The following is a 22,384-nucleotide window of genomic DNA, read 5'->3' on the forward strand; positions in this document are numbered from 1 at the left end:
TATCAGTTGGAAAGGAATCATCTAAATTAGAAACATATCTACACAGAAACATATATCCATAAGAAGCACACAAAGTTTGTCTAGAAGAAACAGAAGGTATAGAAAAATTTACATGTGACAAGTTTTCATTAGAGAACTAATGATTAGCAAGATAATACAGGATGGACCTTTCCTGTAGGAGGCCTTCAGTTAGTCTGTTTAAAACATACTGAGTGTTCTTCCCAAGGGCAAGCTGCCCTTCCTTGGTTTATCTATTAACAGTCATGGGTCACTTTCTCAGAAGCAGAAATGGAACCAAAGACAAAACAGTCTGAGCCATGAGGTCGATCTCTTCTGAGAATCTGGTTTCTTTAAGATACATGATTTTCTGCATCGTAAGAGGGTGACAGTTTGATTAGAAACATTAGACAGGTATTTCATATGACATTGTCTTAAAGACTGCTTAAACTAATTACTAATTTACCCTAAATATAACAGTCAGTCTGATCTTTGAAGTTAGTTTCCTGAAACAGACTGAATTCTTCAAAAAAGAAGCTCAATACCCAGAGCAAAATGGTCTTACTAGTTTATCTGGACCATTGTTTGACTCAAAGTATCTTCAGGAACCAGTTTCTTTCTCAAAGCTCAAGGTTCAAGAGGACACCCAAAGGCAAATGTCCTGTGTGGGTTGTCTCAACCTCCCTGAAAGCCAGAAATCTGGATTCCAGGAGAATTATATACAACTCTCTCATCATTCTTTCTTTTGGATCATGATCTTGCTATAGAATCTTTTATAAAAAATGCTCAACACATGGTAATTGGACATCATCTGGTTTTTTAAGATCCCAGGAACCATACAGTAAACTAGGGAAAAAAACAGGGACACTAACAATTATATTAGGCCAATTGTCTGAAATAACCAATGAAACCATGACCCTAAGGTCTTTGAACCAAGGAAACAAATCTCATGAGGTGTTTGTCTCTACATAAGCAGCATTAGTAACTGCTTTTCATGTGTCTCAACAGCAACTACATTCTGCAAAACCTTAGATTGAGTATTAATAGAAATACAGCAACATTTATCTATAGAGGCACAAACTGTTTCTTAAGAGACTAACAGGAAATCTAATGCTGTTCTATTTTGTAAAATCATAGCTCAAATATTAGACAGTTCTCTGATTATGATATCTACAACTTGGCTAAGTTTACCAACAGGAACTTCTAATTCAAGAGTTACAATATCTAAACCGATTAGTTAGATAATTTAGGAGAAAGGAGAATGATTTCTCATATCCAGAAATTAGGACCTTAAAATATCAGCAATATTAAGGAAAAAAAAAAAAAAAAAAAACCATAGTTTCCTTTAGTTTACTCAGTCTTATGTAGTTAATTTCTGTTCCATATGATTCTGGATCAGCCGCAGTCTGTGAACCCATCAGCTTCTGCATAGGAGTTCTGGAAATTTTATTCAGTCTAGTCACAGTCCTTTTAGCAAGTCCAACATAGTCCATCTTTTCCTGAGATATTTGGGTCAAACTTTTTCAGCAAATCAGCAAAGTAAAAAGTTATCTGCAGATGACAAAACTTAATATGGCCATGATTAATTAATAAACATAATATTCTAATTAGTGAAAGACCTGATAGAAATTAATTTCAAGCCCAACATAAAGGCCAAATAAAATCAGTTAAAAAAAAAAAAAAACTTTAGATAAAAATATTTCTAAATATAGCCATTAACCATATTCAAAGAGCTTCAGATATAATGCAGAATAATTTTGAGAGAAAATACCATATAGTCAGGATATACTAAGAATATACCAAGATTATCAAATCTGTAAATACCTGAATAGTAATAAAAAAACTTCATAGGAAAATGATGTGAATTGCCCAATCAAACAACTGGCTTTGATAATGCTGGATTTAAAAAGATAAAGTTGCGACCAAGTTAGCAATAACGAGATAATAATACAGGTCACTGTGAAACAATACTTAAGTTATTTAACCAAATATCTTAAAGTAAAACCCTTAGCTTTCTTTTCCAAAAGCCATGAGGCTTAGTATTCAGACTCTGGAATCTTAATTCTAATGAGAGGCCAAACCTTTGTCTTCCAGGCAGATTACACAAAGAATAAATTAACCCTTTAACTCAGAAATTAAAGACAATTTTGTTATTTTAACTGCGAGAAACCCAATTCTTTGTTTTATGTGCTACTTAACATTAAAACTCCTAAAAATCTCATAAATTAAACGATTAAACTTTAGTCAGACAGATGAAACTTGACTATATCAAATAAATTTATTTTTCAATAAACCTCTTAAAGATTGCGTTTGTTGTATATCTCTCACAGTGCATCCCTTTAAATGGCAAAAATGAACACACTCATTAGCAGACTTAAATATATATGTCTATCCTTTCTCTTGTGGCATAGAAAGCAAAAGTATATAAACTTAAATTATAACAAGTATCTATTAACTTAATAACATCAATAAGTTACCCAAAATGTCAAAATTATTTTAAGCCTATATATCATAAAACATAACTGTTGTTGAAAGAAAAGTCTATTTAAACATTCTAAGATTTCATTCAACTTTTACTACTTCTCATTTTTTTTTTCCCAATCTAATTTTAGCTCTTAAAGATTGTATCAACTGGCTTTGGAAATCACAAAGTCTCTGCTCAATTGATGAATTCATTGATACGGATAAAACCTTAAGTGTTTGGCTACTGCTGGAAACATTTTTCCAGGCCACTTCAGGTGTGTCTCATTGTGATTTCTATTTTTTTTACTTCTTAAAGTTCCCCTATAATAGAGAGAACTTGTTTACAGTTCTATGATTAGGATATACCCAATTTCTGATAACTATAGCAAAGCAGCAATTTTTCTTATCTTTTGTCTTAAAAGAGTCTCCACCTAGCTGGAACGGGGTCTTTCAAAAGTGTCTCTGGAGCTACAGGACCTTGGAGACTGGGAGGTGGGGAGGCCTGATCGTGCCCCGCCCTCACTCTCTTGACTCCTGGAAGACATTTACATATGTTTAAATTTATGGAGGCATTTTGAAAGACAAAAGATAGCTAATTTCTTTCTTTTTTACTGTTCTGGAACTGCTACTTTAAGACAAAACTATCCTTTTTCCTTAAATAAAACACTTTTCATATCTAGCTTAAGTTACTTAAAAAGGTTTCACTTTTAAGACTGACATAGTATAAAACATAAAGATCTTAATGCACTTTTCAAATAGACCAATTTATATCAAAGTTTCTCCAAGTAGCTATTAAAAATCTAAATCATAAGACAGACACAAGATGCAGTTTTTTCTGGATGAAGAAGGAACTGAGGTTCTATGACTAGCCTTACAAAAAACAGCAATTCTTAGCCATAGCCACCAATTTAATACAAGACAAACTTAGACACAATGCTCTAGACCAGAAGCAAGCTCTTAGAACAAAAGGAGACAGAAAGACCACATAAACTCACCAGATAATACCACACAAAAAAAACAAGGATATAGGGATTCTAGTTTCTAAAAGTGTATATAGCAATTTTTGGTAAGATTGACTCAATTCAATGGAAAAAACAGGTACAGAACTACCACTTCTCCCTTAAATATCAAAACATAGGTCAGGAGCTGCCACCTCTCCCTGCGAATTTGGCAAAACAGAGCACTATTTTCCAGGTTTTCTCTGAGCCACAAAAAGGGCCGAATTTTGCAGCTTATAGTGACTCACAGCTCTTTGAAAATAGAATTACCTCTTCAAACACCCGAATCCCGGCCTAAACTGCAGTTCACTTAAAGAGTTACTAAATGTCACTTTTAACCAAACGATCAAGCAAAAATCTAAGTAAGATTCTCCTTAATCAATTAACAGGTTTTACAAACAAATATGCCAAACAAAACTTAAGAAAACATGAGAAAGAGAACAACAAAAAAGCAAAGTTTCATTTTCTGAGAGCACTCACCCTGTCAATGTCGAAGGCACATGGAGTGGGAACACGTGGGTCCAGAAGATAGGGCCTTTCTTTGTGGCTTCTGCTCCGCAGTCCAGGTCTCTTCGAAGTTGTCTGGATTCGTAGCTTCAGACCCTACTCACAGTGCCATTAACCGTTGTAGGGGGAAAACATCACAAAGTTTAGTAAAGTAAAAAGAAAGTTTTATTCGGCATATATTCAAAAGGACAAAAGTGGGAAGTGGACAAGCATGCTGCCACAGCCATGTCTGCCCGAGTCCAAAGAATATTACAGAATAGGCAAGAATGGGAAAACGGACAAGCATGCTGTCACAGCCATGTCTGTCCGAGTCCCGTAAATCTTTTGTTGTATTTAAAATGCTCTAAAATTCCTGACAGAAATTCCTTTTTTTTTTTTTCCTGGAGAACAACTATGAACTACTCATCAAATGCATACATTTTCTTAATTTTTCCCAGCCACAAATTCACTAACTTGCCTTAGAAATATTTTTCTTAAAATTAAACGTTGTAGCAGTGGATTGACTTCATTATTTTTTTAGTGGCACTTACTACATTCATACCCAGCTCTGATTACTCCTTCACTCTGAATTTTTTTCTAACACATGTGTGTTCATTTTATACTATTTTTTGATATGCTTTTTAAACTTTAATTGTCATTTCTTCTGTAGAAAACATCTGTGGTGCTCATTTGGTAATATCTAATAATAAAATAAATAAAATAAAATAATCTAATTTCAAGAAAATTCTATATTCAATTAAAGTTTTTTTTAATCTACTTTTTTATACTTTGGTGTACTTGGAAGCTGCAAAGAGCAACTTTGACAGTTTCTTACTTAAAGATATATTTTATGTCATCAACTTCATGACAATGTCATTTAATTGTTCTGCTGCATCTAGCCATGTCAACTTAAATAAGTCTAAATCTATTTTTATGTTTTTTGTAGCACATGTATCTTATTTGGTGCTGTTTAAGAGTTTCAATGATTTTGTTTGTTTTGCTAGTTTTTTACCTAACCAATACACTTAAAATTTCAATACCTCTTCATCTCTCACCATAATCCCACCAGAATGATTGCCTAGTAATACCCAACTAGCCTGTCTCCCCAAGACTCTAACAAACACTTTTAGAGAAGCATCACTAGTGGATTGATAGTGAAACCACCAGATCATCTTTTCCTGGTTAGGAAACCAGAAAGTCACATTGATAGAAGTATGTATTTCACCCAGCACTAAGTGGTCTTTTTCAGTAACAACATAATCTCTTGACAATGTGTAATGTAGCAAAAAACAGTACATCTTCAAATTCAAAACCTCCCTCAAATGACACACCATATATATAGCGCTGATATCAAACTCACTCTACAAAACATGCCCTTTTGCAAAGGAACTAAGCTACCTGCAGCAGTGATACATGCCAGCAATACATCATTTTGAAACGAACATTTTGTGGCAGGTGCTTTTCTCAAAAAAATATTACATCATCCAATAAATATTTCACTAAAATTCATCTTGCGCTTCTTGGTGACCTTAACTGACTTTTTTTCTAAGACCTAAAACAAAACAAGAAAGCTCTTTATGTATTTAGGAGCATCCAGGAATCTTGAGAGCTATGTTATTTCTCCTGCTTTTGGCTCAGTATTTGTCAAATTTCACATCATCAGAGATGAAGACTTTGTGAGTTTCCCTAATCACGTAGAGTGGTTTTAGCTTGATCTGAGAGAACTTGAGCTTACCGGAATCAAACATTTCCTGGGCAGGGATGCTGGAGAGAGCGAGTTCTTCTGGTTTGGCTGTTATCGCACAGGGTCATGTGTGAAGTCAGCTGTCAATGGGACTGTGTCTGGTAGTTTGCTGACAATAGCTGATCTGGTTTGACTAGGCTAGCATGCAGTTCAGAGATGAGATGTTAGGGCTAGCCGAGGCCAGATGCTAAGACCACGATAGAAGGGCCCACCAAGCAGCTGGCTGCACTCCACAATGTCAGGGCTGTGGTCATGATGACACGGTTCATGTATTCCAACTGTCATAGGGAACGGAGACTTGCTCTGTCAGGTGGGGGACTTCTGGCCCGTGACCCTGTCCATTCAGCTTTTTTCCTTTTCTTTACTAGATGCGTCTTTAAGGAGCCCTGGTAGTACAGTGGTTAAGCACTCAGCTGCTAACCCAAAGGCTATGATTTGGAACAACTTGACAGTAATGGATTTGTTTTTTTTGGAAATTCATCTTTGTGGTGATGTGAGAGCTTCAATGGGACTCCAGTACAGACTGAGGACACTAGGAGAGATAAAGAGAGTGATAAATGTGGACTTCAGGTCATGACATTTTCTCCATCTTGATTCACTCAATTTTTTTTTTTCTTAAAAGTTTCCAAACCTCCCAATATGTTGCTGTGATGTTTTCCTCCTCCCTTTGCCAAAAGTATTCACTTGGAAGTTGGTGGAGAAGTCAGGGAGGAAAAAAGTTCCTTATAGCTCTATAAATACATCTGTTTAAAGATTTAAACGAAAACAGATACCGACTTTCAGGTTTTGAGCAGAGTCCTTGGAGAGGGTGCAGAGTGCCCGTGGGTGGTTCACTGAAGTGAAAAATGCTCTCACTTGCCATCAACTCCTGGTATCACAAAATATTCAAAATTTCAAAACAGAGAGGAAAAGATTAAATAACTGCATAATGAAAAAATGTCCTTGCAGGATTCCATGGTCCCTTCACCGTAATACCCTGAAGCAGGGGCAGGTTTTGCCCCCCACACCTCCAAAAGCTGACTGGCAATTCCAGCACTTGGCAACTCCTCAGCATCCTGTTCAGTGCACTCAGCTGTCCTTGGCCCTGACGAAAGTGGTTGTGTCCATTTTTGTGATTCTCAAATACATTTATTATTGCACATGTAATAATAATAAGCATTTTTTGAGCACCAACTACTGAAAGCCAAGTACTTTCTGACACAAAATAACCCTATGAAACAAGCACTATAATAAAAATAATAATACCATTTCCATTTTAAAAGGAAAAATTGAGGCTTAAAGAGACTAAGTAATATATTCAAGGTCATCAAGTCATAAGTGGCTTAGCTGGGATAAACCAACCAGTTCCTTCTGTCTCAAATATATATACTATACTTTCTTTCATTTGGCATGCTTTTCTTTATCATATGTATTAGTCAGGATAAGCTAGGTTATAATGCAGTAACAAATAATACCTAAGTCTCCTGGCTTAACACAACAAAAGTTTGTGTCTTGCCCATAAAGAATCCACTTCAGTTAGCCTCTATGTCATGGCTTAGGACTCCACGCTTTTGTCATCTAATGCTACCTACTTGTCAAACCCTGCTTCCATAATCTCTGGAGCATAAGAAAATAACATGGAGAAATTGTACACTGCCTCTTAAATGCCTTCATCCAGAAAACTACATGCTACTTCAACTCACATTTTATTGGCCAAAGCAAGTTATATGGCCATGACAAATTTAAATGAGATAGGAAGTATAATCCCCCTGTATGTCCAGGAAAAAAAAGACATTCATAATATTAGTGAGCACTAGTAATATCTACCACAAAATGAAAGTTCCTCAGAGGCATGTATCTTATATCCCTCTTCAACTTTAAACCAAAACCAAACCCATTACCGTCAAGTCAATTCTGACTCATAGATCCTACAGAACAGAGAACTGCCCCAGAAGGTTTTCCAAGTCTGTAAATCTTTACGGAAGCAGACTGCCACATCTTTCTCCCACAGAGTGGCTGGTGGGTTCAAACTGCCCACTTTTCAGTTAGCTGTCTAGTGCTTAAACACTGTACCAACAGGGCTCCTTTCTTCAACTTTGTGGTTGTTATTAGGTGCCTTCAAGTCTGCTCTGACTTATTGTTACCCCACGTACAACAGAATGAAACACTGCCCAGTCCTGTGCCATCCTCACAACTATTGCTGTGTTTGAGCATTTAGTACACAGAAATTACTCAATTGTCTGCCATGAGTTACCAGGGCTGCTGTTTATCATCTCATTATTTTCAAACCCATAGTATCATTACACTCCTTGCATCCTTCCCCTTTCCTTTGTTATGAGCCCCATGTAGCTTGCAAGCCAATACCACCACCTCCTTGAAGGACAAGGCTGAGGTTAGGTTCATACTTTCCCTACATCTGAGTCAGCTTTAAGTGTATCTTCTTGCCCAGAAAATGTAAATACATCAGTGATGATGTATGCCTAGTGCTCTAAAGTTTACAAAACATTTTACATGTTGTTGTTGTTAGGTGCCACTGAGTCGGTTCCGACTCATAGCGATGCTAGGTAGAACAAAAAGAAACACTGCCCGGTTCTCTACCACCCTCACAATTGCTGTTATGCTTGAGCCCATTGTTGCAGTCACTGTGTCAAACCATCTCTTTGAGGGTCTTCCTCTTTTTTGCTGACCACTACTTTACCAAGCATGATGTCCTTCTTTAAGGACTGGTCCCTCCTGATAACATATCTTATTTTTCTCTTTGCCATAATGTCATAAGGTAGAAATATTTTTTCCATTTTGCATTAGAGAGTGAATATCATGTTCGTATTTCCTAACTTATGGTGTATCAGACACTCAAAATTGAATCTTTTAACTCTACGAGCAATGCTTTAGCTACCATTCTTGTTATTGTTAGCTGTTGTTAAGTCAGCCCCTGATTTATGGTGACCCCATGAACAATGAGATTAGATTGTTGTGATCCATAGGGTTTTCACTGGCTGATTTTTGGAAGCAGTTCTTGAGCCCTTTCTTCCTAGTTCGTCCTAGTCTGGAAGCTCTACTGAAACCTGTTGAGCATGATAACAACATACAAGCATCTACTGACGGATGGTGGTTGAGCAAGAGGTGCGTTGATATGGAATCAAACTCCAGTCTCTAGAATGGAAAGTGAGAATTGCTTGCTAGTATTTTCTTACACAGCCCTGCTGGACTGTGGCTTGTTTTTTTTTTTTTTTTTGAAGGACTCAATATTAATCTGTTTGATTTAAGTGCTGGACACTGATTTATTTGCTCAGTAATTATTACACTTAGAATTGAATTGCATCTTTTACCTTTATAATAGAGATATGTCACTTTCCTCACAGTCAGTCTTATAGCTTTAATAGCTACAGACTTTGATAAAATGCAGGGCAAGGGCTAAAGTGATTAAGATTAAAACATATATACATCCTGGAAAAAAGATTGAAGTTAGTTCATCTTAAATGTTGACATGGCATGGAGAATAGAAATTTTCCTTGAGACATTGGGAAGAAACTATCAATATAAAGAATGGAAATATTTCAGAGTTGGGAGGTAAGTTTAGAAGGATCAATGAAAATGTTAACTGTAGAGTTAGCTCTTTTAATTTTTCTATTTTGAAATCAGTTCTTTTGAAATGGTAGTCCAGCTACAGAAATACAGCAAAAGTGCTTATCAGTGTGAACAGGTATTTAGCACTAACATTTTCTAGAAACTTTGAACTCCTGCCAAAGCCAATAGGGCCCACCTGTCAGTATGGTGTTAGGTTAAAAACTCATTGCCGTTGAGTGGATTCCAACTCATGATTATCTGATAAATAGTTAATGTCTGGGCAATGTGTTTCATAGATATGTGTATTGGATAAACTTTGAATTGAGATATGAAAATATTAGTATTATAAAATGCTATTAAAACAGGTTATGATATTGATTTAACTAAAATTGGTTATGAACCAGCTGAAGTTTTTTTCTTCCTGTCTATGGTAAGATTTCATCTTACTCTAGTAAAGACAATTAACTGAGAGTTTATTTTCGCTTGCAGTATGAATAAAAATTAATTTAAAAGCTTGCCACTTGTGTACTTAGTAGTAAGAACCTGGTAGAAATAGATTGTAAAAGCATTTTAGCAAAATCTGATGGTCTGAAAATACTCTCTAAATACTTACACGCAATTTAATTTTAATTGCAATAAATATGTGAAAATTATCTGATTTTGCTGATAAAAACATACCGTAAGAAGTTTAGTGATTAAGACAATAAAAATTTTTTGAAGATGTTTTGAAATTACTGTTAATATAGGATTATCTCATCTGCCTAGCATGGAATTATGATTTCTCTGCCTACCCATCTACAATGGGTGTTAAGTTCTCTTAAATGTAATAATCTCAGTTTTTTCTGTTTAGTTGTTTGAAGGGTCTGTGGTGGAAATCAGCTACCCAGAAGAGAAAACCCTTTGTTTGAACTTTTTCCAAATTCTTGGTAGTGATTGGGAGCTGGAACTCCAGAGTAAGACAAATCTGGAATCCAATTCCACTGCTGCCCCTTACTAGTAAATTAACTTGTCTAATTCTCAGTCCTTTTCTTTGTAAGGCAAACATAAAAACAGGACCTATAATTTAGAGTTGTTTGGGGAAAAAACTAGGGATTTCACATAATGCACTTAGTCCATTTACTGGTACAGGTTCAGTAAAAGATGTTCCTCCTCCTTCTATTTCTTCCTACTTCTCTTCTTCCTTCTTCTGCTCCCTTTTCCCTCCTTCCTCCTTCTCCTCCTTTTCCTCTCAACTTCTCCTTACCCTCTCCTACTCCCCTCTTTCTTCCCCTCCTTCCTCCTCCTCTTTCTTCTCTTCCTCCTCGTTATTCTCCTTTATTATTATTGACAGTAGCCAAGCTTATTCTGGGCCCACATGAACAGTGTGTCCAGGTTCTGCCTTTAACACATTCTAAGATGCAAGGGAAAGGTCTGAGTGGCACACACTGTGGGGAATCCACCATTATAAATTGTTGCCCTAGTTTTCCCACTCATCCAGCCTTCCACCCATCGCCAGCGGGTGGGAAAATTGAGAAGGATGATGTTGATTCAAGCTAGGTCACTTCAATCTGGGGCCGTGGGGTGGAGGGAGAAGGGATCCAGTATCAAAACACACGTTTTATGAAAATTTGTAGAAGTCTGCCCTCTGTAGGTCCGTGTGAGTACAATACGTGGGTCAAAGATACAAGTTCAATAAGAAATTAACATTCAATGTGTAGGTTCTTAGAGAAGGTTCAAAAAAAAACAAAAACACTTTCTGAAATGCATCAGCTGAAAGACTCATTAACATTCCATTCTTTTCTATGTGGTAGTCAAAGAGAAACCCCTGCCTTTGATTGCTGGCTTTACCACTTGTGGGACGAGATATTTTAGTTGCCTTATGCTCAATCTTTTCAATTAAAATGGGTATAATGTTTCTACCATCTTAGGGTTGGTATGAGGATTCAATGCGATGCCACAGTACAGGGCCTTGCATAGAGTAGGCGCTCCATAAATGATTGTTTACTGCTATGCTAGCTGGATACTCTTATCAGAACAGCAGTAGCTTGATGATATAAAGCTGCTTGGGAAACTGAAAAAATACTTAATTTCTGCTTGCTAAAAATAATTTAAAAATCAGAGTAAAGGGAATTTATCTTTGTACTTTTAAGGAAACCATGATAATTGTGCCATCATTCTTAATAATAGGAATGGAGCTGTTCAACTGACCATATGCATGTTCCATATCAGGAAGTGCTCAATCTTGGACAATTCCAGGCATCCCTACCTGCCTTCTACATTGAATATGCAGTGTAATTTGAAGCCATGTCCTTTATGCCAAAACTTTTTTTCCCACCTGCCCAGAATTCCACTAGTCAATACATTCCTTCAATATGTATTGAAGATCTTCTGGTTTGCTCAATTCCTTTTAATGACAAATATCTCTGGTCGTGGTCATATTCAGCTGGGGGCATTGACAGCCATTCACCGTGTACCACTGAAAAGACGGGCTCTCAAATGGAAAAAAGGGGGAGGACATCTGTGGAAAAGGAGAAGAAAAGGAAAAGATATCGACAAAACCTTTGCTATCTGTCTTAGTTATCTAGTGCTGCTATAACAGATACTACGCATGGATAGCTTTATCAAACAGAAATTTATTCTCTCACAGTCTAGGTGGCTAGAAGTCCAAATTCAGGGTGTCGGTTCCAGGGGAAGGCTTTCTCTCTCTGTTGGCTCTGGAGGAAGGTCCTTGTCATCAGTCTTCCCCTTGTCTAGGAGTTTCTCAGCACAGGGACCTGGGGTCCAAAGGACATGCTATTCTCTTGGCTCTTGGTGGTATGAGGTCCCCGTGTCTCTCTGCTCAATTTTCTCTTTTACATCTCAAAAGAGATTGACTTAAGACACAACCTAATCTTGTAGATTGAGTCCTGCCTCATTAACATAACTGCCACTAATCCTGTCTCATTAACATCATAGAGGTAGGATTTACAACACATAGGAAAATCATATCAGATGACAAAATTGTGGACAATCACACAAAATAGGGAATCATGGCTTAGCCAAATTGACACATATTTTTGGGGGACACAATTCAATCCATGACACTAGCTTTACTATAAAAAGTTAGGAAAGGGAAAATGCCTCCATTTAAGGGAATTCTTTTAAAGCTTGAGACAGTCCCAACTGATAACCAGTCATGTCCAATCATGTCCATACTAAACATTCAAAGAGGTTTAGATCTCCTGCTAAGATAAATCTTTTTCTTTTTTATGTTAGCAGAAAATAGCTAAACCCAAGTATAAATGCAAGCCGAAATATGAAAGTGAAATGCAATTGTAAAGACTGGCATCCTTCTTCCTTATTTGTGCCTCAAACAACTGATGGTTTTTCTCCTTTACAAGTGACATTTCTACCCTAGTTATCTTCTGCATTTTTAGCAGAGAGGAGGGAAGGATCTTATAAATAAAATGACTTTGAATTCCTGTTTCTTCGCTTTTATTGGTGTTATGAAATCCCATAGCATCTCTTCTACAGTCTATATTTGAGGTCAGTAAACTCTTTTTTGTAAATAAAGTTTTATTGGAATATAGCAATGCCCATTTGTTTATGTATTGCCCGTGGCTGCTTTTGTGCTACAATGGCGGAGTTGAGCAGTTAGTGCAGAGACTGTATGGTTCATAAGGCTTAAAACAATTACCATCTGGCCTTTCCAGAAAAATTTTCTGACTGACTTCTGATCTATATGATGAAGAAAACCTGTATGAATATAAAAGCAGAACTCTACTCCTTCCTTACGTACTTCACAATTTTGTCATCCTCTCTGAAGATTTTATTATTTATGATTCTGGCTTCCATTACCCTGGAAAATTGTTGATATTTCTTCCAGCTGCATTCTACCTTGATACATCTGCTTTCAGTAACTTTCTAAAAAAAGTTCACAGTGCCTTAAATATACCTGCTTTGATACCTTGGTTCTCCTACTGGAACACGTCCCTTCACTTACAGTGCATCAAGTTCCAAATTTATCCCAAACCCTTCTCCCCGTAGTACTATATTATGTGAGGGCTCTGTTCTCATAAGCTAACTTGTTCTAAATATCTATTAATGTTAATGGGTATAATCCTCAGAGAACACTTACTTCATTCATTGCTTTACATTGAAGGCACCATGTGGGGTGTGACATAGAAGAGACAGTCCCAATCAAAGGAGACTGATAATTAAACCAATTATTATCATATAGAACAATAGGGCATTTTAAAGGTTAACTTCTAGAAGGACACCTTAATCCAGCCAGCTGATCTAGAGAGATGATTTCAAGTACTCTTGTCTATTATTGGGCCAGATGGTTTAGAGAAGATACGTTAGGTTTTTGGGATATGCAAATCAGATCACGTAGTTCTTTCCAAGTGGTTAGCTGTAATATAATTCTATTAATGTGACATATAGAGCGCAGTGGACTGGAAGATGTCTATCCTTTGGGAGAAACTGAAGAAGATTGATCACAAGTAAGCTGAGGGGAAGAGATGGTCTAAAAAGATTTACTGAAGGGCAGCCTTGCTAAATGAAACTAAGACGTGGGAAGCTGGGGAATAAGCGTGTCAAGATGGATCAGCTTGAATCTGATGGTAGTTTAAGATTAGAATGTAAACTTTTAGCTGGAGGGTAGGAACTTAGTCTCGGTCATTGTATTAAGAATGCTGATCACTGTGTCTATCATTTTAGAATGTACTTAATTCATTATTATTGAATAGATGAATGAATAAATGAAAGGGTGGATGGCTGGAACATTAGAGACGAAAGAAACCTAGATACTGTCTATGTCAATCTACTCACTTTACAGATAAAGGCACTAAGGCCCAGATATGTCATCTGATGAGAGAGGCAATATTTTGAGCAAAGACAGTGAGTAGTGGAAGAGATAAAAATTCCAAGGCTCAAATAAAATCAACATCATCAAATCAGTTCCACTTCACACAGCCACTAATTCAGCTAATGTGTCTATGTATATGTGAGAAAAATTTGTAATACAGCACTGTTTGAGATACAAAAATAAATAAATTCCTAACAGACATAAATGAGTAACTGTATGACACACCCCCACCTTCCTCCCCTCCCCCCACCAAAAAACAAACAAACAAACAGAAAAACATTGCTGTCGAGTCAATTCTGGTTCATTGAGACCCTATAGGACAGAATAGAACTGCCCTATAGGGTTTCCAATTTGCTGCTGGTGGATTTGAACTGTCGATCTTTTGGTTAGCAGCCGAACATTTAACCAACTGGGCCACCAGGGCTCCAGCTGTCTTACAAGGCAGTATGACAAAAAAGATAAAGTACTAAGGAAGTGAAGGGAAGACTGTAGGGGAGGATTAACCAGCACGCAACAGTAAGCAAGGTACACACGGACTTCCTTGTGTTTCTCACTAATCTGTAGTGTACAATTTCACATGGGCTTCATCACATCTTTGATGTGAAATTGTGCACTACAGATTAGTAAGAAACACAAGTAAGCCCATGTGTATCTTGCTTATTGGGTAATTCGTCCCTGGAAGAGTGGAATTATTTCTGATTGTGATGTGAAAGTAGCATGCGAGTTGGGTTTTTAAGAGTAGAATTTAATAAATCAGGAGGAGGAAGAGCAAGAAAGGAAGGGTTCCTCGCTTTCCAAGGCTCATCCTCTCCCACATTTCTGATCCCCTCAACCCTCATCTCCCTGAGCCTTTGCCCCATCAAATACTTCCCCTCTGCTCTTCACTCTTTCTTTCTCTCTGGTTCTTCCTGGTGGCCTATATACCCTTTCACATTTATTTATTGTAACCAAATTCCCTTCAAACTAATACTCCATTTCTCATCTTCCTTTCATTGTCACATGTCTTGAAAAATTAATTTACACTGGCTACCTCTATTTTTCACCACACGTTATCTTCCTAATCTTGCGAATCTGGCTTTGCTGTGCCCCTGCAGTGCTCTACTGACAGTGCTCCCAAATTGCTAATGATGTCTTCTTTAACCCATGACCTTATTCTCAGTCCATATTCTTACTCTGCCACTTTGTAGAGTTCTATAATCCCATTTTAAAACTCTGTTTATACTTGGCTGTGCTGATCCCTCTTTTTCTCTTTCTAACACCTTGAAGTCAATTTAACTTACATATTGACATTCCTCACAGTTCCATCTTCCTCTCTCTCTCTCTCTTTTTTTTTATCCTTTATCACAAGCAGCTTCAACTGTTACCACTAGGTTAATGTCTTTCAAATCAATACCACAAGCTGCGGCATCTCTTTTGTGCTATAAACTCATTGGCATTGAGTAGATTGCAACTCATAGTGACCCTATAGGACAGAGTAGAACTGTCCCATAGGATTTCCAAGGCTGTAATCTTAATGGGAGCAGACTACCACATCTTTCTCCTGCTGAGTGACTGGTCAGTTTGAACCGGGGACATTTCAGTTAGCAGCTAGTGGGCTCCTTTTTTTGTGCTATAAACCTAATATCTAATCTTGTAGAAATTTTAACCAACCTATTGCCCAGTAGTTATTGAGCACCTACTATGTGCTAGGCAATGGGGATATAGCAGTGACTAAAGCATATATGATCTCTTCTTTCATGGAACTCAGTATCTACAGGAGTGTCCTACCCAGACCTCAAATCTGCAGGCAGCCTCTGTGCATTTTCAGGGACATGATCATGTCTTCACTAAGAACCATTCAATGATGGAGCTGAAAAATGACTGGCCCTTCATTTTGCAATTAGGAAGCTGATGCTCACAGAAGTTTGGCCACATGCCCTTATATAGAGTTATCAATAGAATTGGAGTGTGGATAAGTGTTCTTTGATTTCTAGTCTGGTGCTATGTCCATTATTTCAGGCAATCTCTCTTTTCAGTTCCACTTTTCCTTGAAGAATAAAGTTTATAGTTTTTTTTTTTTTCTTCTTCAACTAGTAGTCAAGAAAGTCTTAATATTCATAGTGACTGAGAATATCATTCAAACTTAGGGTTTCTCAACCTTGGCACTATTGCTATTTTGGGCCAGATAATTGTTGTGGAGGCTGTTCTGTGCATTAAAGAATATTTGGCAGCATCCCTGACCTTTATTCACTAGATACCAATAGCACCTCTCAGTTGTGAGAAACAGAATGTTTCCAGACATTGCCTAATGTCTCCTAGAGTGCAGTTGCCTCCCCTCCATCACTGAGAACCACTACTCTAGCCTACATCAGTTGGCAGATATAGTCTCAACTCTCTTAAAGATTCTTTTTTTTTTCATATCTAAGAAAACGCGAGTAGAGAGAAACTAATAACATTACTGAAAATAATTTTCTCCACTAACTCCTTTCTTCCTCCACTCAGCCCATTTTACTAATTTTTTTCTTCTCATATTTAAGTGGTTATGTGGGATTGTGATATAGTCAATTGCTACGAATGTTTAAGAGCTGGTCTCTGGATGCAGTTGAGAATCATTGTTAAGATCATGGGCTTGGACATTAGATAGACATTTGCTTGATTTCTGGCTTTGCCATTTTCTAGTAACATATGACGTCAAAAAAATCACTTCAACTCTCCCAAACTCATTATAGTCTATTATTGGAAATAATGATGTAAACTTCATTTGGTCATTGTGAGGATTGAGTAAAAAAATTACTTAAACACTTAGCATAATTCCTTTCATAGTAAGTGCACAATTAGTATTATTACTCATATATAATAGAAAAAAATTAAAGATAAAATTTGAAAACCTCATCATCTACAGAAACATGCCATTTATAACAATATTAAGTTACTTCAAAGAGAAATCAAGATATTTCAATTTTGTTCTTTGAAAATGAGACAACAAGGATAAAGCAAATTATTAGCTTGGGATTTATTGGGTTTCAATAATGAAAATTAAGACATTTGCTAGCTTCTATATTTTTAAGGTATGTTTGTGTGAGTGTGTATGTGTGTGTGTAGGGGGAATTTTACAGAAAGGAGAAAGAAGCCTTACTTCGAATGCCCAGAGTAAGTACTCAACACATTTTTGTTGATTTAAAAAAAAAAAAAAAGGTGCTGGAATAAGGAAACAAAATAACTTAAAGTATGATTGTTTCTGATTAAAGAATTTTAATTGTCCACTATAAAATCAGCTTACTAAAATTAAAGAAAATTTTTGTGTATATTTCTCTAATTCTAAATATAGCTGCTTTGTGAAGTCCTTTGAGCAATTCTTTTCAGATTTTGTTTATATGTGACCTCATGCATGATGCTTTTTCTGGCTACAACATGAGATTTCAATATCCCTCTTATATGTTCCTATAACACAGCCTTTATATTTCCATTTCATGCTCCCTCTGTTGTGCTGTATCTGTTTCCGTGTCTATCTCTCCATTAACTATATATTCCTGGGAGGCAGAATCATAATTATCTTTCATCCCACAAGCCCAGCAGGCAGTTAAGTAAATTTTCAGGTGAAAAGAAAGCACAGCACATAAAATGAAAAGCAGATTGACTTTCAGTGCAGTTTTGTAATTAACACAAGTAGAACAATGAGAATTTCTTATCAATGCAATCCTTCAATTTAAGTTTTAAAAAATGGATAATTTTTTTATTCAGTAATTGAACATCATTTGGTCAGCAAATATTCACTGAGAGTCTATGATTTACTAGGTGCTGTTTTAGGCCATGAGGAGATAATAATTATAAAACAAACAAGATATCGGATTTCCTAGAGCTTAATAACTCCAATACATGAAGTATTGTGCTTGCTTTGACGGTAACGGTTTTTGTTTGTCTGTTTTACAAAGAAAACTCATCGTAATAACATTATATGTATGATTCAAGCAAACCTAGAACTCACTTATTTTCAGACAGATAAATGATATTTTCTGCATAGTTAACAAGGACTGAACTTGGACGTTATTCTTTGAACCAAACTTTATTATCTAGAGGTTTCTGAAGTTGAGCTATATCCACTTAGTAAAAGATCATTTTCACTTAGAAGAGAGTAACTTTCATTTTATGTTTCTTTGTTTGTTTTTACTATTACTGCTTTTGTTAATGGCTACTTGGACCACAGGTGTGTGTATCAATATATCACTGGTGATGCCCAAGGCCAGAGAATGGGGCAGTAGATCTCAGTGGCTTCATTCAGAAATAAGATTGCCTCAGTTAGTTATTGCCATGATAATGCTGTGTAACAAAATACCCCAAAATTCAGTAGCTTAAGCTAATACTAACTTATGGTCATGAATCTGAAGGCCAGCTAGGGTAGTTCTGCATCATGCCACAGATACTTATGCCCCAGACTGCTGCATGTATTTCTCATCCCCTTTGGAAAAGTAGGCTAGCCAGAGCATGTTCTTCTCATGGTGATGGTACATAAGGCTTCTGGAGGATTAGGTTTGGAACTGGCAGTTATTTTTGTCCACATTCTTTTGGCCAAAATAAGTCAAAGGGAAAAGCCCAAATTCAAACAAGAAAGTGTATCCACCCATAATGAGGCAAAGGCAAGGGTGTGGATGCCAGGAGGGATGAAGAATTGGGACAGATAATCAATCTCCCATAATATTGTTATGATTTCCCATTGTACGTAACAAATAAATGGAAATAGATGAGAAATTACACTTGCTCAGCTATTCATTTGAAGACTCTGATTCTATGCATAAGAAGTGGGTAATTCTGAATGTTTTATATGCAGGAATTTAGAAACATTGTGGGTAAACATATATGTCCATATAACCTATAACGCAATGTTTTTCTAATTGTGGTTAGTAACATTACTGGGTTGTAAACTCCTCTAATTAAAAAAGATTAAACAGAACAAAATACAAGGTATCACAGTAAATTTAATGCAGTAAGAATATTTTTTAATGAAAACTTTACTTTGTTATATATGCATTACATATTTATATGTATACTGAGTGACAATATAAAATGTATTTCTTTCTATAGATTGTGGTTACAAAAAGTTTGAAAGTCACTGCTTTAAAATATTTATCATCTCTAAGATGTAATTAGGTTTAAGCACATTCCAATTTTCTTTTTAAAAATATTCATTTGATGGGTACAAGTTATCTGTTTTGAAAGTGAATTGTTTTTCCAAGCACTGGTTATTTCCTAGGTACAGATGTCTACTTTAGGCATAGTTTTCTTTCAGATCAATCAAACATTAAGGCAGTTTTAATAGACACGTGTTTTCGTATATACACTGTTAACACTCATCATGTTTGTGGTTACTGATGGTCCATGCTTGAAATTATTTTTAAAGTAATGGTAATATTTACTCTCTCTGTTTAGCTTGCTCACTGCTAGCTTCCAGATGCTGGTTTAGAATAAAAGCACCTTCCAGTTATATTTGTTGATAATATACTGTGAGCTTGTTGTCAGAATGATTAATTATCAGCTTATCTTTTTCAGGTTTTAGTATTTGCGTCATTCTATCTATGTTAACTGTGGTCTATTGTAGAGTCACAGTGGGCTCTAGCCCAAAGTAGCTGTATAGGAGACAGATGCAGACGAACTCACTTGTCCCCAAGGAAGGGGTTCCGCTGCCTAGCTCATCCACACCCTCTGTCCACTCTTACTGGAGAAGGTAGGTCTGAAAACTGTGAACACGCACACCAAGACTCGAGACTTGCCAGGGGACCTAGTGGAATCCTTTATCAGGAGAATGCCGAAGAAACTGACTCATTAATGGTTTGGTACTTACTCATAAATTAAAATTTAGGAATATTTAACATGAAGATTAATAAAATTTCTGTAATTATTTCCTTAATACCCACTTTAGTCAGAGAAAGTAAAGAAATAGTTATATACTTTTAAATAGCTTCCTTTACATGAACTTTTAAAAATGTTTCTCTTTTATTAAAAATTCATCTGTGGAAAGCTAGAAAATTTGAAAAGTGAAAAATATAGTTGTTTAAAATCTCATTTTCTTTTAAAAAAAACAAGGAAATTTCATGTTGAGTACGTTGCCTAGTTTTTACATAATAAATGGAGTTTTCATAGAGATTTATAGGTTTGAAACAAAAATGTATCTTGTTTATCACTAGGTACTAAACTCCAAAACTAAAATCTTATTTGCAGAAGTATTTCTTGGTGGGAAAAAATCTGGCACATTTTCAAATGACTTCACGTTTTATTTTGTGTGTGTGTATTAGATTTGTGTGTGTGTTTATTAGGTCTCTATAGATGATAAATATATCCATTAGATTAGTTAGAGCTAAAGTAACACATATATATATATTAGACCAATTAACTTAAGAATCTTATGATTACATTAATCTGATTCATACTATCTCATGCATGCCTACATAGCAGAAACACTTAATGTGTATATTCATTCATCCATTCATACGATTCCTTCATATTTACCATAATATTACTGGAGATTGCTTCTCTCCTTTATCTGATTGGCCTATATTGAAGTCTAAGCAAACAAACAGATTTTCTTACTTCTTCAAGATGTGACCAGTTTGCTTGCAGCGCTGTCCCACTTCAAGAATCATTACTTTGAGCATTTGGAAATTGCCTTTCCCCTGCCTCTTGTCTCTTTCCTTTTTAAAAATAAGTATTTCTCAAAAGTCCTTGTAGTATTTTAATAATCAATGCTGGATAAATTATAGAGCCACATACATATTTTTGGAATAAAATTATTATCGAGTGCTAATTTGTTTCCCAAAATAGTAGAACAAAAACAGGATAGGTGCTGAGTTCAGAAATTTAACTTATGATTTTAATTTGAAAGTAAAATGAATAAATAAATTACACAAATAATTATACATTGAAAAGAAACACAAATAATGCAAATTTATTTTATATGTATTAAAGATTTTTTTCTGGTTATAAAAATGAAATGTGTTCGTAGTAGAAAACTAGGAATATATGGAAAAGGTATAGGAGAAATGTTATTTTACCAACCAGGAAAAATCATTTCTAACATTTGGGATTATTTCCTTCTTCTTTTTTTTCGAGTTTCAATCTCACTACCTGTACGTAAACAACATTGCGGATTTGTAGCATACCATTCCATAACTATTTTCCATGCGTACACAAATATGTGTCTATATATGTAATATTTTAAAAGTCTTACTTTGCAATTTTTTTTTAACTTGAAAAGACATCATTGCCATCTTTCTATATCTGTATATAAAAAGACTTGACTCATCTCTTTTAACTTCTTATTGTTTCTTATTTTACTTTTAACTTTTGTTGCTGTTACAAAAACTATTGCACAGCACATATACTAGGTCAAACAATGTGAGCATTTTAAACTTCAAAAAATATTGCTGGAGCAACTTTCCAAAGTTAATTACAGCTATGCGTCTTGCAATCCAGTCAAGAAGTTTTACTTGCTAGTCCCTCACCAACCCTCATAACAATTGGGGACTATTAAAATAGTTTAGAATTTAAGGTCTAGACAAATATTATTTCCTCGCAATGTATTTTTTCCCCTTCAAAAATCCTTACTTAACATGCTTTGTATTTTGTCACATTATTATAACTCTTTGTGATTTAAACTAATTCTTAACTTAGAACATTTTACTTCCTACTGTTGTTTTTATTTCTCATGTCTTGCTATTTAGAAATTTTTGTTCTGATTTAATTTTTATATTATTATAGTACTTCCTAGTACTTTTCTCAGAAGGTGGTCATAAATGCTATCTTTCTTTTACCTTCATATGATTACTATTGACTGGACGGCAACTTTTTTGTTTTGTTTTTTTTCTTTACTTTACCGTTGAAGAGGCACGAAGAGATGGGTATGGTGCACAAGAGAAAGGAAAGCCTGTGATGGGAGATTGTCAGTTCATTTGTAGTATTGCAGGGCTGGCTGAGTATGTGAGAAGAAGTCAGCTGGTGGGTAGATGTGCAGGTGGGAATGCAGACATTCTCTTCTGATTGCATCTAGTTCTCAGTGAAACCGGATGCCAGGTTGTTAGCTGAGAGTGAAGATGAGAGAAGGTTTTCGAGATTGGAGGAAGGAGACAGTGTGAAATAGTCATCTCAGAGAGTGGGAGAATGAAAGTAATAGAGAAATTAGGTAGCAGGTTGATTAGTTCTAATGGCTCATATATATTATGAGTTGAAAATGAGGCTGATTGAGTGTTCTCCACCCCGTTCAGTTGCACATGTTCAGAAGCTGAGTGGCAAGAAAACTGGATTTTACCTAGTTCAAGGTTAGCCAGGAGAGAATGTAAGATAACGCTGATATTA

The 22,384-nt window shown here is 35.9% G+C and overlaps 1 protein-coding gene across 1 annotated transcript in view; it reads left to right on the forward strand.

Moving 5' to 3' along the window:
- LOC101351544 (pantetheinase-like) overlaps positions 1-19,947 on the forward strand; it is a 44,719-nt gene extending 24,772 nt beyond the window's left edge. Inside the window, exon 8 of the mRNA XM_004368912.2 lies at positions 19,635-19,947. Coding sequence (XP_004368969.2) covers positions 19,635-19,652 — 18 coding nt within the window. The 3' untranslated portion in view covers positions 19,653-19,947. The remainder of the gene's footprint in view (positions 1-19,634) is intronic.
- Positions 19,948-22,384: the final 2,437 nt, after the last annotated feature.

This window comes from Trichechus manatus, unplaced genomic scaffold, assembly GCF_000243295.1.
Source record: "Trichechus manatus latirostris isolate Lorelei unplaced genomic scaffold, TriManLat1.0 scaffold00002, whole genome shotgun sequence".
Taxonomy (NCBI): domain Eukaryota; kingdom Metazoa; phylum Chordata; class Mammalia; order Sirenia; family Trichechidae; genus Trichechus; species Trichechus manatus.